Source organism: Megalobrama amblycephala, linkage group LG2, assembly GCF_018812025.1.
Source record: "Megalobrama amblycephala isolate DHTTF-2021 linkage group LG2, ASM1881202v1, whole genome shotgun sequence".
NCBI lineage: Eukaryota > Metazoa > Chordata > Actinopteri > Cypriniformes > Xenocyprididae > Megalobrama > Megalobrama amblycephala.
In genome coordinates this window covers 9,583,946-9,598,389 of record NC_063045.1, presented here as the reverse complement: position 1 = coordinate 9,598,389, position 14,444 = coordinate 9,583,946, and the positions used below count along the sequence as shown (strand labels likewise).

General features: G+C 37.0%; 1 protein-coding gene across 1 annotated transcript; it reads right to left on the bottom strand.

Moving 5' to 3' along the window:
• Positions 1–2,832: 2,832 nt before the first annotated feature.
• On the bottom strand, positions 2,833–10,482 carry LOC125263492. The gene is made up of 5 exons (XM_048182488.1): positions 10,021–10,482; positions 8,946–9,275; positions 6,272–6,646; positions 5,853–5,980; positions 2,833–3,616 (listed from the first exon to the last, which is right to left on the bottom strand). The coding sequence occupies exons 1-5, from the start codon at positions 10,064–10,066 to the stop codon at positions 3,494–3,496; spliced, it is 1,002 nt and encodes a 333-aa protein (XP_048038445.1). The 5' UTR covers positions 10,067–10,482; the 3' UTR covers positions 2,833–3,493.
• Between the last annotated feature and the right edge of the window lie 3,962 nt (positions 10,483–14,444).

The window sequence follows — 14,444 nt, the reverse complement described above, 5'->3', positions numbered from 1 at the left end:
TGTTAAACAGTTCTAAGAATATGTTGACCACTAGAATAGAGAACTTGAGAACCTGAGAAGAAAAACAACGTAGCACAGTCACGAACACAAAAATAACTGTGTGAACTTTACTCAGTGCTTCATTTGATCTTTATCTCTCATCACGACTATATATGACTGAACACCATGATCCACAAATGTTTGGCCTGATCAAGTATTTCCATTGTTAAATTAATTTCCAAATTCAGTGGTTTTCTGCTCTCCACAAACAATTAAAAGTATTTGCACGCAACATATAAAATTGCAAATTATACTTTTTTTTTTGATGCTTTAAGATGACGATGTATATTTCATGAATTCTGTTCGAATGGTAGTTTGGTAAATTTGTTGGTGATCAAATATCCCCTCTTAATTCTATTAGTATATTCTCCATCAAATATTCTCTTGAGTCTCTCCTGATGCAGATGACGCTTCTTTAGCTCCCCCTTTTGACCTTGTTATGATATTAAAATGCAGCACTGTTCGCTCTGTGATGGTTTCTTCTGTAAGTTTATAGATCAGCACCTCCTCCATGACTCATTTTTGCCTTCATAGACATTATAAAGCAGTAGCTTCATGTTATTTCCTGGGGACCCACTAACTGTATGTCTCATATCTGACACACTCAGTTCAGTTCATAAATCTTTGTTGTGTGTGTGTGTGAGCATGTTTTTGTGAAATATCAGGACACAAATGTGTATAATGACATGGGTATGACATAGGTATTACAAGGAGAGGGTGATTTATGAGGACATTACCCATGTCCCCACATTTCACAAAAACAAACATGAGTGTGTGTCTGTGTGTGTTTTAATCCCTGGCCTAGAGATTCATGATGGTTTCACTAATAGAAAATGTTAAAGTGTAAATAATTTGGAAAGAATTCACATTGTTCTCTTTTTTTCTGTCAAACAGTCTCTGAAGGGAGACGCTACTGGAGGAGATTATTCACACGGACTGAAATCACTTTACAACAGACCGACAACACATTCATTGTTTTCAAGAACGGCAGGACTGGTTATTATAATGTTGACGAATTGCTGAAATTTTTTTTAGGGATTTATTTTCTTCTGTTTTTTGCTGGTGGAGTCTGTCTGGTAAGTATTTTATGGCTTCAATTCTGTTTTTATGATCAATTGTCCACATGCACATAATTTTGTTGTTTATTATTTGTATCATTCAGTTTTCCTCTAATATTTTTTTATCATCAGACTAAAATAATTCCTGAAGCTAAAATCAACAGACAGAACAATAAGAGCATGTTTCACAATGATAGTGCTGATGGGAGATTCAGAGACAGACTGAAGCTGGATCAAACTGGATCTCTGACCATCAACAACACCAGAAACACAGACTCTGGGGTTTATACACAAAACAAAATCTCCCGTATTAAATGAACTCTTCTGGGAGTATATGTGAGATACTCGAGATTGTTGAAGTGTTAAAATAAGAGTGTTAAATGAACACTGAAGCGGTGTTAAAGTTAATGAGATGATTAAGTGATTAATTGAGTGATGATTGAGCATTATTGAAGACACCTGATGATAACAAGCAGAATCACCAAAGGAGAAAATCACAATTTAAGTCACCATCATGGTAACCAGTGTTTACTTTAGTTGAGCTCTTGACCTTTGACTTTTTAATATTATACAAGCAAACAGAAAAGATGGTCAGGTGGTGTTGGTTATATTTTCACATAATCATTATTTGATCTGAATCACTGAACTCATTTAGAGCCCAATCTCTGAGTTAGATTTACATTATTGATTACAGCAGCACTGTGATTCTACAGCACAAGATCAACTAAATCACCTGATCTCCATGGTGGTGACTTTAAATTGTGATTTTCTCCTTTGGTGATTCTGCTTGTTAACATCAGGTGTCTTCAATAATGGTCAATCACTCAATTAAACACTTTATTATCTCATTAACTTTAACACTGCTTCAGTGTTCAAATTATTTTAACACTGGAGTTTTTGCTGTGTAGCAAATGAGAATCACTAAAATTATAGAATATATTTTGAGACAAATGTCTTGTTAATGATTTTCAGTGATATTTGGGGTAAAAAGCGCCCCTTCTGTTGGGGCGAAAGGCACAATAATGAACATGATAATAAACAACTGGCTGACTTTTCCATTTGTTGACATGATATGGTTAGATTCATATGGTAGGCTGAATATTATATATTAAATTGGGTGTCCACCTTAGATAATATCTATCTAGCTTACTGCAGTGTGCAACAAGTGTCTCATAGTAATCGCTGAGCGAACACATGGAGTAGCATTTTAACAACTTTCAACACACAAAATGTATTTAATATGATATAATATGCATGAATAAGTGGTCATCTGCAGTGTAATAAAAGTTCTGCTGCTCTCGAGCCGTGTGTCACACCTGTCTGTCATTAGCGATCATTCCAGCGGCCTCGTTCCACTCCAACAGCTTTCATTAGCAACATATTTTCCTACTATGGAAGTCAATGGCTTCCATCAGCTGTCTGGTTACCAACATTCTTCAAAATATCTTATTTTGTGTTCAACAGAAGAAACGCATACGGGTTTAGATAGAACAACTTGAGGGTGAGTAAATTATGACCATCTTAATTTTTGGGTGAACTATCCCTTTAAAACAGACTGGGAATATAAGAAAAATTATGTTTTCTTGAACATCATTTAAAGCATGTTAACCTATTCTATCACACCCAAACAACTAAAAATAATGAATAAAATAGAATCACATGACCTATTTAAAAAAGCCTGGCAGTTACACATGCAACATAATGTTGTCATAAAACAGGAGGTGAGACATGGAGATGAAGTTAACAGGTCTTTATTCACAGATAGATTAGATTGTGCAGGATCATCAAACAGGCAAGTGATGAACATAAGGATTTCGATGAGCAGTAGCACTTAACTGAGGAGCCTTTGTTTCTTTGCAGGATGGTTAGATGAGCAGACAGATGATGAACAGTCTAAAGGATCGATGGATGGAGGAAGACGAAGTAGGTAAGTAATCACAGGTAGTCAAGTAGGTACATTCTTTTGCAGAGACTGACAAGACCAGACAACAGTTGAGTGTGTGCTGTGTGCTTCTGATGGGTGCTGGATGAGGGTGTGACAGGTTCATATTCTGGTGGGTGGAGCTGAAGGACCTGGTGCCGATGGAATGCAGGCTAAATCCATGACATGATCCTTTTCCAGCAGATTTATCAGTAGTGCAGAGTTGATTTATATTGTTTATTTGCATATTTGTGCACATAATTTGCATGCTTGCATATTGCAGTATGACACTGTGTGAGAGTAATAAAATACACTTCTTGGCCATAAGGAAGGAGGTACTAAACTGCTACAAAAAAAAAAGAAAATCTTTTAACATCATTAATACACATTAATACAAAACATTAAGCATTCACTGTTCTATTGCTGACAATGTGCTTCTTTCAAAAATAGATTTTGGCGACATGCTTTCATTTATTTAAATAGCTAAAAAAGGTGATGTCGCTCTGGCAGCCTCAGCCGGATAAGGGGGCGATTCATTGGCAACAGTCAACACTGAAATCTCAGCCTTATTAGTGCACGAGTATTCAACATCATCCTCCTGTAAGAAAACACAGATTCACAGAAGATAAATGAAATAAACAAGACTGATGGTTTTCTATTCCAAAAAAAAAAAAGATAACACAATGTCTTATATATTGGACGTTTCTTTGGATGAATATTCAGTCTTATAACTATATTGCATCACGCATGTATACAAATGCGATGACATACAGATTCAACAACCACTTTATAAATTTAAAGCATTCAAAACTTTGTGTGCACACTACATCTTCTTGCATTTGTGAAACATATATTGCAAACATAGGGCCAGATTTACTAAACAGGTCAAATGCAGGCAAAGATGCGGATTTATGTGCAAGTGGTTTTATTGAGCTCGTCTGGTGACTGATCAACAGACAATGAGCAAATTAAAGAACAGATGCAGTACAGAATTTCCATAATGACAGACAAAATCCCCCAAGAGCATTGTAAATTAGTGTAGGGTCGCAAACAAGCAGAGCTGATGATAATCAGATGTGGGCAATTTACCATCAGCATCAAATAAAAAATAACATGGCTTGAGAAACAACATTTGAGTAACGTCTTCATCTGGCATTAAAAATTAATGAATACGAAGGGTAAAATTTATCTCCCAGCTCCAGCATGTCAAGAGAAAATGGGTTAAGACATGGGAGGCGGGAACGCTAAAAAGGGCTGCAGTCTGCACGCCTCTTGAGGACAGGAGAATGAGGTTTACATTCACATCTCTTATTAGCTTGCCTCCATTACATTCACCCCCCTAAACCTCACTCCCATCCGGGTCACGGCACCAAATGTAATCAGTCCTACTCGACCCGCATCGAGCGGGACTCAAACCGGTGTCTTCGGCATGGGAGGCGGGCACGCTAACAAGGACGCTAAAGACCACAGTTTCTAGCACACCTCTTGAGGACAGGGGAATGAGGTTTACATTCACAGCTCTTACTAGCGCGCCTCTCCGTTACACTTATTTGGGGTTTGGGGTATTTTGGGAAGGTGCCATTGAACGTTTTTTTTACAAGATGTAATATAAGTCTAAGGTGTCCCCTGAATGTGTCTGTGAAGTTTCAGCTCAAAATACCCCATAGATTTTTTTTTCATTAATTTTTTTAACTGCCTATTTTGGGGCATCATTAAATATGAGCCGATTTATGCTGCGCGGCCCCTTTAATTCTCGTGCTCTCCGCCCACGGAGCTCACGCTTGCCTTAAACAGTGCATAAACAAAGTTTACACAGCTCATATAACCCTCAAATGGATCTTTACAAAGTGTTCGTCATGCATGCGTCGGATTATGTGAGTATGGTATTTATTTGGATGTTTACATTGATTCTGAATGAGTTTGAGGCTATGATCCGTGGCTAACGGCTAATGCTACACTGTTGGAGAGATTTATAAAGAATGAAGTTGTGTTTATACATTATACAGACTGCAAGTGTTGAAAATGAAAATAACGACGGCTCTTGTCTCCGTGAATACAGTAAGAAACAATGGTAACTTTAACCACATTTAACAGTACATTAACAACATGCTAACGAAACATTTAGATAGACAATTTACAAATATCACTAAAAATATCATGGATCATGTCAGTAATTATTGCTCCATCTGCCATTTTTTGCTATTGTTCTTGCTTGCTTACCTAGTCTGATGATTCAGCTGTGTGCTGCTCCAGACGTTCTGCCCTTGTCTAATGCCTTTCATAATGTTGGGAACATGGGCTGGCATATGCAAATATTGGGGGCGTACACCCCGACTGTTACGTAACAGTCGGTGTTATGTTGAGATTCGCCTGTTCTTTGGAGGTCTTTTAAACAAATGAGATTTATATAAGAAGGGGGAAACAATGGTGTTTGAGACTCACTGTATGTCATTTCCATGTACTGAACTCTTGTTATTTAACTATGCCAATATAAATTCAATTTTTAATTCTAGGGCACCTTTAAATAAAACCACAAATCCTAGTAAATTGACAACGGCAAACTTTAGTAAATCACCTTGCATGCTTTATTTCAATACTCGCCTACAATGTTTGAAAGGGAAATGCCTACAAATGCATAAGCAATAAGGAAATTCTTCGCTAATGTCTCACTGCGTGTTATTAGTAATTCCTGACATTCATTTTTTCAAAGCCAAGAGAGGTTTTTCAAGCTGTTAGTAAATCTGGCCCATATTGTTTTATTTCATACATGTGAATTAGTTTAAAACCTGATTATATAATTGTGTATAACTCAGCTGTATGTATGTGATACTTGCATTCTGTCCTGCTTTTTTAGCTTTATTATGGTGACAGTTAATCACACCAGCGGTGTGATTTACAGCTGCAGAAACCAGCAGAAGAACCCCAACGCCAGCACATATTACTGCTACAGACTGACCTGATTCTGTAACGGTAAACACAGACATACATAATCACTAGACATCAAATGATAATCAACTTTACTGATATTTTAAACTGATATTTACCCCTTTCTTCTTTGATCATCAGTTGTATGATATTGATTGAACTGATAGATGTTTTTTTTAAGAACAGCAATTAAAAAGCATGGAATAAGCAGAGGTCACCAGAAAACTGAATACTGTCAAAATGTTAATGAGTCAAAGCTCCTTTTTTTTCCTTCAAACAGTTTACACTGAAACATTAAAATTTAATTGAATAAAATTATATACTCAACCAATGACGGCAACACTGAAGCTCTTAAAGCTGCTGATGCTGATGCTGCTGCTATGGCGACGACTGATGCTGCTGCTGCTGCTGTTTATCTCCAGTTTATAAAGTCCGGCATCTGTGGTTCTGGTGTTTGTGATGGTCAGAGATCCAGTCTGATGATTCACCTTCAGTCTGTTTCTGAATCGTCCATCAGCGTGTTCACACTGATCATCCGTGCAGATCTTACTGAGATCTCCAGTGATTTCAGCGATGCAAGTATCATTAAAATACCACATCATCACATCATTTGGGTGTTTTACTACACCGGGATCTAAAGTGACAGATTCTCCCTCCTTCACTGACTTTCTCTTCACTTCCTCCAGTTCAGCAGCAGGAACATCTGAAACACAAACCAACAACTGCTGGAGGATCTTTTGGGGGAAAGTGAATTGATACTAAAAATGTACAATTATAATACTCAAAGCAAATTGCATAATTACATGGGATTTTTTGAATAATAACTTTTTTGTCAAACAATTATGTTGTAAAAAATCATGTCATGAGCTCTTCCTTGACTTTCAATTTAAACACATTTTAGACTGTCCGCCAAAAAAACCCTACCCTGTAGGTGGTATTTCAAGCACCTTATTACGACCTATATTTACGTTTTAAAGTCATGCGCCCTCTAGCTGGCGTAAAAATAATGACAGTGTCGTGTTAAGTCAGTCGTCATGAAATCGTTTCCAATCAAAATGTGTGTTCATTTAAATGCAGTGTGTGGAGAATTTACACCATTTCTCGTCTTTATTAACGACTACACGGCAAAAGCATGACAATATCAATCAAATGATTCTTTAAAAAGCCTAAATTACTGCAAGAAACCAAGTTTAGCTATGAATATGCCCCTCCTTACATCTCTGCTTAGCGGCTGAGAGCAGAATTGTAAGACCCAAGCCTAACCAGTCCCCAAAGCCCACCTTAAAACCATATCTTGCAATGGTCAACGGCTGATGCAAATAGGTCAGTGTGGGCTCTTCCAAACTTGGACCATATAAGATGCACCACCTCTGTGTGTAAGTTCGGCCCAGTTCGGGAGAGGACATTGGCTGCCCTGTTTACTACTCTGGTTATGTACACAGCCCTGAGTGAGGCGAGTCTTGGGCAGACCCAAAACAGAAGTCTCTTGGTTTCCTGGAGGCAGCGCAATGACCTGGTTCTCCTCTTGATGGTTGATTAATACACTGCCAACACAGATGTCAGTCCATATAAGGACATGCTTGTCCTGAATAGAATCAAATCTCTCAAAGACAGATAGATTGCTCTCAACTCCAGTACATTGATGTTCTCCATGGTCCAGGGGAACACCATGAGCCTTTGACTGTTCTGCCTTGCCAGACAGCCCCCCAACCTGTCAGAAGAGCATCCCATGTCACCACCATTTTCCTTGCTTGTATATTCCCCCCCGAGGTTGAACCCTTTGGTTCAACCTGTTTTGCTTATCTATGGACGCAGAGCCTGAACACATTTCTACACCTCTGCAGTGGTCATGCTTTGAGCAGTCCCAAAGGCACTACCTTTATTGGTGCCAATATCATACCCATTCATTTTTAGAACTGTGCCAACTCCATTCGCTTGCCTAAGCGCACTGTGTCAGGGTAGATAACCTCTTTACCGTCTGCTGTCATTGTCGGCAACAGGGATTGAAACAGAGGGTTTGGACATGGTAGCATGATAATAACGGCACAGTGATTGACTCACAGTGATTGTGAGACAGCCAGCACACATGGTGATGAGGAGGTCAAATGTACGGTAATTAACACCTGTCTCTAATTCCAGTGATTGGCGAAAAGACAGGATATAAGCGCCGCACAGACCTGGGACAGAGAGAGAGACTTAAGCCCTAGGTATGCTTTGTTTTTTACATGTACACAGTCAAACGCATAGCCATGGAAAATATACTTAATTTAACTTGTACGCATGCAGGTGTTCAATGCATGCACAGTTTTGAGCAATCTCAAAACCCAAAAAATTACATTTTTGGGAGTCAATAAAGACTGTTTGCTTGCCACACAGATCTATTCAGGTTTAGCTGGGGAGGGTGGAGGGTTTCTGAAAGTGCGCTGATACTCCGCACCTGCCTGTAGTTTCGCACCTGCCTGTAGCTTCCTAATCCTGAAGATATTGATTAGCTTGTTCAGGTGTGGAGATAAACTCTGCAGGCCTTCCAGGACTGAAGTTGCCCATCCCTGTAAACAGCAAATGCTGACAGAGTATTTGAAGGTTGAACAGTGAGCTCATTAGTTGCTGATACAACAGGAACCAATCAACTGTACCCTACAGAGAATCATGTGATTACACACAGATTCAGCCTGCGCCATCTAGAGTTTCATGACAGAACTTTGATATTTCTTTGTGTTTGTCATAATTGTTTATAGGTTGTTTTGTTATTTGCTATTAGAAACTTTGTGCTGCTTTGTACTTTGCATGCTGTTTTCATACTCTACGCTTCATACTGTACAATTTCTGGCCTCACCCCTGGTTCTGTGTAATGAAGAAAAGTGTGATATTTATACAAATTCCATTTTCACAGCAAATTTGATTTTAAGGAAGTTACCTATTTACTTAAAATACAAGTATAGAATAGCTGTGATGGTCACAGATACAGTATAATGAACATATCAATAATAAACACAACTCACCACGGACAGAAACACTGAAGGTCTCTTCACTGTCGCTGCTGCTGTCGATGATCTTCAGTTCATAAAGTCCAGAGTCTGTGGTTCTGATGTTTGTGATGGTCAGAGATCCAGTCTGATGATCCAGCTTCAATCTGTCTCTGAATCTCTCTTTATCATCATGGCTTTGATTATCTGCACAGATCTTACTGGGATCTCCATTAATTTGAGCTACACAGGTGTCATTAAAATACCATTTAATTCTCTCTTGTTGGGTTTTTTTAACACTAATGTGTAGAGTGACGGAATCTCCCTCCATCACAGACACTGTGTCTGTAACAACACCAGACACATCTGAAGAAAAAATAAGCAATTATAAATCACAGAACAGAATAATAAATTATGCTGATCATCCAGTCCAGAAATCAAACTGCATCAGGTCGTTCTATTAATTAAAACTGGATAACTGAAGCAATAGATGATATTTACTAATAATGATAAAAACAGCAATCAAATATAGGCTATAAAACAGTTTTATTTCTTTAATTTATAATAAGTGATCTGTTACTTATTTTATATATATATATATATATATATATATATATATATATATATATATATACTGCACATCTTTAGCATTTATTAATATTTGTTAATGCTAATTTCAACATTTAATAATACATTATTAAAATCAAGAGTTGTATTTGTTAACATTAGTTAATGCACTGTGAACTAACATGAACAAATTATGAACAGCTGTATTTTTAACATAAACAAACATGCTCATGGTTAGTTCATGTTAGTTAATACATTAACTGATGTAAACAAATGAACCTAAAGTGTTACCTAAATAGCTTTCATAAACGTGCCTTTGGAAAAAAATTAATGGTGTGCATCTTTAGACAAAACAATGGCATTGTCTAACATATTTTAAAAAGTAAAACAGCTCAAATATGCATTTTAGTCTGGGACTATACTGAAGCCTCGTCTGTGAAACCGGGTAATAATATGGTAAATAATTAAGAAATAATATGAATTACTGCTCCTGATTCCGGATTGGAAGAGAGATACACATTTTAACAAAAAGTCTACGTCTTACCATGCACGAGTAAAACACTCGATATGTGCAAAATAAAGAACTTCATCCCTCTGAAAATGAATGGATGTTTTGTGGAATATCAGTCGTTCAAAAAAATGTTATTTTCTGTTCTTGCGCAGACGCGTTTTGCTGCATAGGCTGAAAGCGAAAATAATCCAGATACCACTCTGAAGCTACGTAAACCGATCCGCCGCTTCTATCGATGGTTATATTTGCCGCTTGTTGTGAGATATGTGGGGGTTGTTATTGGGGGAGAAATAGAGGGTGCTTCCCAAACGGAAGGCCGCATCCTAGTGAAGCTGTGTCCTTTCTAGCCTAGTCCTTCAGATGCTTGTGTCCTCTTCAGCACTGAACGCACTTGCTGATGTCCTCTGCTGTGACGTACGGTCCTGCGCTTCTGCTGCTGGATTGGGCGAGACTCCGCTGACTGCGCACGCGGCCGCGCGCTGTCCCCCAAACGGATTGAGGCGTTTACGCGCTCGCCGTTGTGCTATTTTTTATTAGTTCTTGTTTTATTGAACATATATAAAAGCAAATACACAGTTACACCTTATAACAGCATTTAATAGCAAAAATAACATTATAACCAAAATAACCAGTAAAAAAAAAAAAAAAAAAAAAAAAACTTTGAGCCAGGGTAACATATAATTTAAAATAAATTAAATTTGAGAGAGGAAAAAATGCCTTTGAGTCCTTTTTTTTTGCACATTATAAAAACATAAATACCATAGGCCAACTTTTGCACAACGTAAGGGTTTTTAAAGCTTTGATATTGCTAGAAGAAGAGAAAATATAAGTTTATAATATATATAGTTTATTGTTACTACTATAAAATCACAATTTAATAAGAATGTTTTTTTTGTGCATTCTTCTTAATTATTAAAAAAAAAAAGAATGACATTGCAATACAAAATGTAAATGAATAATATGCTTTCTTGTCTTTGAAGAATGTATAAGAGATTTTCTGAGTGTTATTTTGATAGTGGTTTCTGATAAGGCATTACCACAGTTTTACTTGTTGGCCTAGTAAAATCACCGAACACTTTGGCTGTGTGCACTGGTATTGTTATAAACTTCCTGACATTTCCATACAAAAGTTTGTAGGTATTCTAAAATCATATGCATACTATCCCACTGGAGTGCCATCAAGTGTCCTAACTAGTTCACCTTTCCAGGAATAACCTTCATCCAATATAAAATACATGAAAGCTTTTCATTACACCTTATTGTTTAGAAACAGTGTCAACATAAACCATCAACCCATGTGCTTTTAGCTCTCCATTATAGCTCTGTGTTCTTTTTACCCCTTTAGTTGCTGGGAGAGGCTGCTCACAACAGAGCAAATGGGTGGAGCTTATGTCTATCTCCTCCAGACATCCGGAGAGGAGGAGCGAATATAATTTGGGCCTGAAGGGTGGAGCTAGAACATCCAACCACACCTTAACCCTACCTGCAAACCATATCCCTCCACATACAGATGTCCAGAGAGGCGGAGCTGGATGTCATTTGACTCTGCAGTGACTATCACTTGGTTTCTTGCACATTATATATACTCATTTATGCGATTGAACTCTGCACCTGTGTCTCATTCACTGGCAGCGACAATAACAATCACATCTGTGGGACTGGCATTTGTGAGGAGTTTAGTGTATGACAGTATTCCTCTGGCTCTTATGAATTCATTTTAATAAAGTATTTACATATTTACAATGAGCACCAAACAAAAGACAAGTCCAAAATCATGGAAAAACAGACATTTTCATGACATGAAATATTTGTTACATAATGCATAATAATTGCATAAATATTTTTTCACAATTTCAGGTAAAAAGACTGAATGTATGATTCATTTTTGCACATTTCAACAATGACAATATATATTAAAAATCAATGAAGGCTATAAAAATGTTTTTTTCCTAAAATCACACCACCAGTTACATCAGCAGCAAACATCAGCAGAACAGCAACAACTATTCCTGCTACAGCACCTGAAGACAGACCTGAATCTGCAGCACCTGAACACAGACCTGAACCTGGAACACCTGAGGACAGACAGTCATTATTACTAGAGAGTGAATGATTATACATGCAGTATTTATCAATATCTTTGACAATATCTTTTACACCTATTTTGACTATCAGCTGTATTATTATTTTACCTAATAAATGGCTCCATCTAGTGGGATTTTGAAGAACGGCAGCTAAGCAGCATCACAGCCCTGCTAGCTCAACAGGAAAAAGTAGCACTATTTTTATGCATTTTTCCTGTTAATAACGTTGAATCTAAAAAATTGCGAGATTTATAATGTCACAAAATGCAACGTGAAGTCAGCGCAGACAGTCTCATGGGCAGTGCACTGATATACAGCTGTCAGGAGTCTGTTTTTCGTATTAGTGTCATGTCTTTTATTTTTTTAGTTTTATTGTATTATTCATGATTTCATGTCTTTTTGTAGACTTGTTGCCAAGTCTGTGGTTTTCCTGCGGAAATAGGCTGCTTTTGTTGCTGCCGGGTTTTTTTGTTTTGTTTTTTGTTGTTTTAGATGAAGCGATTTTTTTTTTTTTTTCATAAGTCTAGACACATTCTTCCTCCACTGACTGGTTCTTCGTGTTATCTTGTTCTGTAGCAAGAACCTCTGAAACCATTTTTTCCCCTTCAGACTTTATTGCTGAAAAAACAAAACCCTACATAATCCGTGCGAACTGATTACACAAGACCTTTATTAATTTAAATCTGAGGGGAAAAAACAAAAATAAACATTTATCCATGTTTTGTGTTTATGAACATATTTTAATAATTATTTTACATCAAATAATAATCAGAGATTATATGATGAGAAAGTCTTTACCAGAACACACCTGCAGCTATTTTATAAATCCAAACTAACCACTAAAATTAAGTTCATCAATGGTAATTATTGAGTTTTAAATAAAAATGAATTTACTTTGTAGTGTAATCAATGAATTCCACTAAGTATTTTTTATGAAATGATCTATTCGCTGTATGTGAATTAATATACAGGTACACACACACACACACACACACACACACACAAAAATAATAATGATATGATATAAAAATATGTACTCTGCTTTTAAACATTCATTAAATGACTCACCACTGACAGTAACGTTGAAGAGCTTTTGACTTTGGATGTTGTTGATCAGTACTAGTTTATAAACTCCAGAGTCTGTGGTTCTGGTGTTCGTGATGGTCAGAGATCCAGTCTGATGATCCAGCTTCAGTCTGTCTCTGAATCTCTCATTACCTTCATTACACTGAACATCTGTACAGATCTGACTGAGATCTCCAGTGATTTTAGCGATGCGAGTGCCATCAAAATACCACATAATATCTTCTTCTTGGTTTGTTTCAACACTAGTGTTTAGAGTGACTGAATCTCCCTCCATCACTGACACTGTCTCTATATCAACACCAGACATACCTGTAGAAGAAATGAACAAATCATTATAAATTACTTTTTGGTTAATAAAAAACATTCCAAACAAACTGCAGAAGAACATCATTGATTTACACATCAGACAAACAGACATGAGTCTCATGAGGATCATATACAACTGAACATCATACAACACACATTCTGATTCATTTTTTACTCTCTTTAGATATATTTGTGAATTCATGCAACCAAGTATTTACCCAGAATATTACATAGATGAACAGCCTATTACCCATTAAAAAAAGAAAACCTTGAGGAAATTGTGCAGCATTCTATTGTTCTAAACAGAAAAAAACTTTACAGTAGGCCTACACTTAATTAATGGCAAGTTGTTAGGCAGAGATTTAAAATCTGAGTTGGCGTGTCCCAGTGCTACTTGGGTAAAGTTGGTTTTATATTCGCACATTCGGACTTCTGATAAACTCAGACTTTCCAATAAATGTGCAATAAATTAATGTTTGCGAATTTTAAGCAGCGACATGATATTGACAACCAGCGATTGTCAACTTACAACATTTTTCACAGTCGATCAAAATAGGCAAGTATTGTTTTAATGGCATATTTACTTGTGAATGTCCACTGAATGTCCAATGTAGTGTGATTAACAAGGCTATTGAATACGGATGTCCGAATGTGCGAATATAAAACCAACTTTACCGAAGTCCAGTGCTCCACCTAAAGCTGATTTTACCTGATTTTCACCTGAATCACAGATTTTTGGTAACATGGATTTAACATATAGCTTTAAGAGTCAATGATTTCAGAGTAGGTCAGAATAAATTCAAACAATTTATTAACCAGGTAATTGAAAGAATGGGTGTTTCTAAGTCGTGCAGTGAAAATGATGCCCCTATACCTGACCCTAACCTAAACACAACCATCGCCGTGACATGACCAAATCATGCAATGGGATTGTCCCTTTGTTACAGCCCCGCACAACGGTCAGGTTATTTTATAATTATC

What these genes read in the sequence shown, in the direction of transcription:
- LOC125263492 (XM_048182488.1), bottom strand. Translation starts at nt 10,066, where the DNA reads ATGAAGTTCTTTATTTTGCACATATCGAGTGTTTTACTCGTGCATG. An exon ending in GAGTGTTTTACTCGTGCATG is followed by an intron (nt 9,276 to 10,020) that starts GTAAGACGTAGA and finishes TTTTTTCTTCAG; the next exon opens with ATGTGTCTGGTGTTGTTACA. An exon ending in CTTCAGTGTTGCCGTCATTG is followed by an intron (nt 5,981 to 6,271) that starts GTTGAGTATATA and finishes TTACCGTTACAG; the next exon opens with AATCAGGTCAGTCTGTAGCA.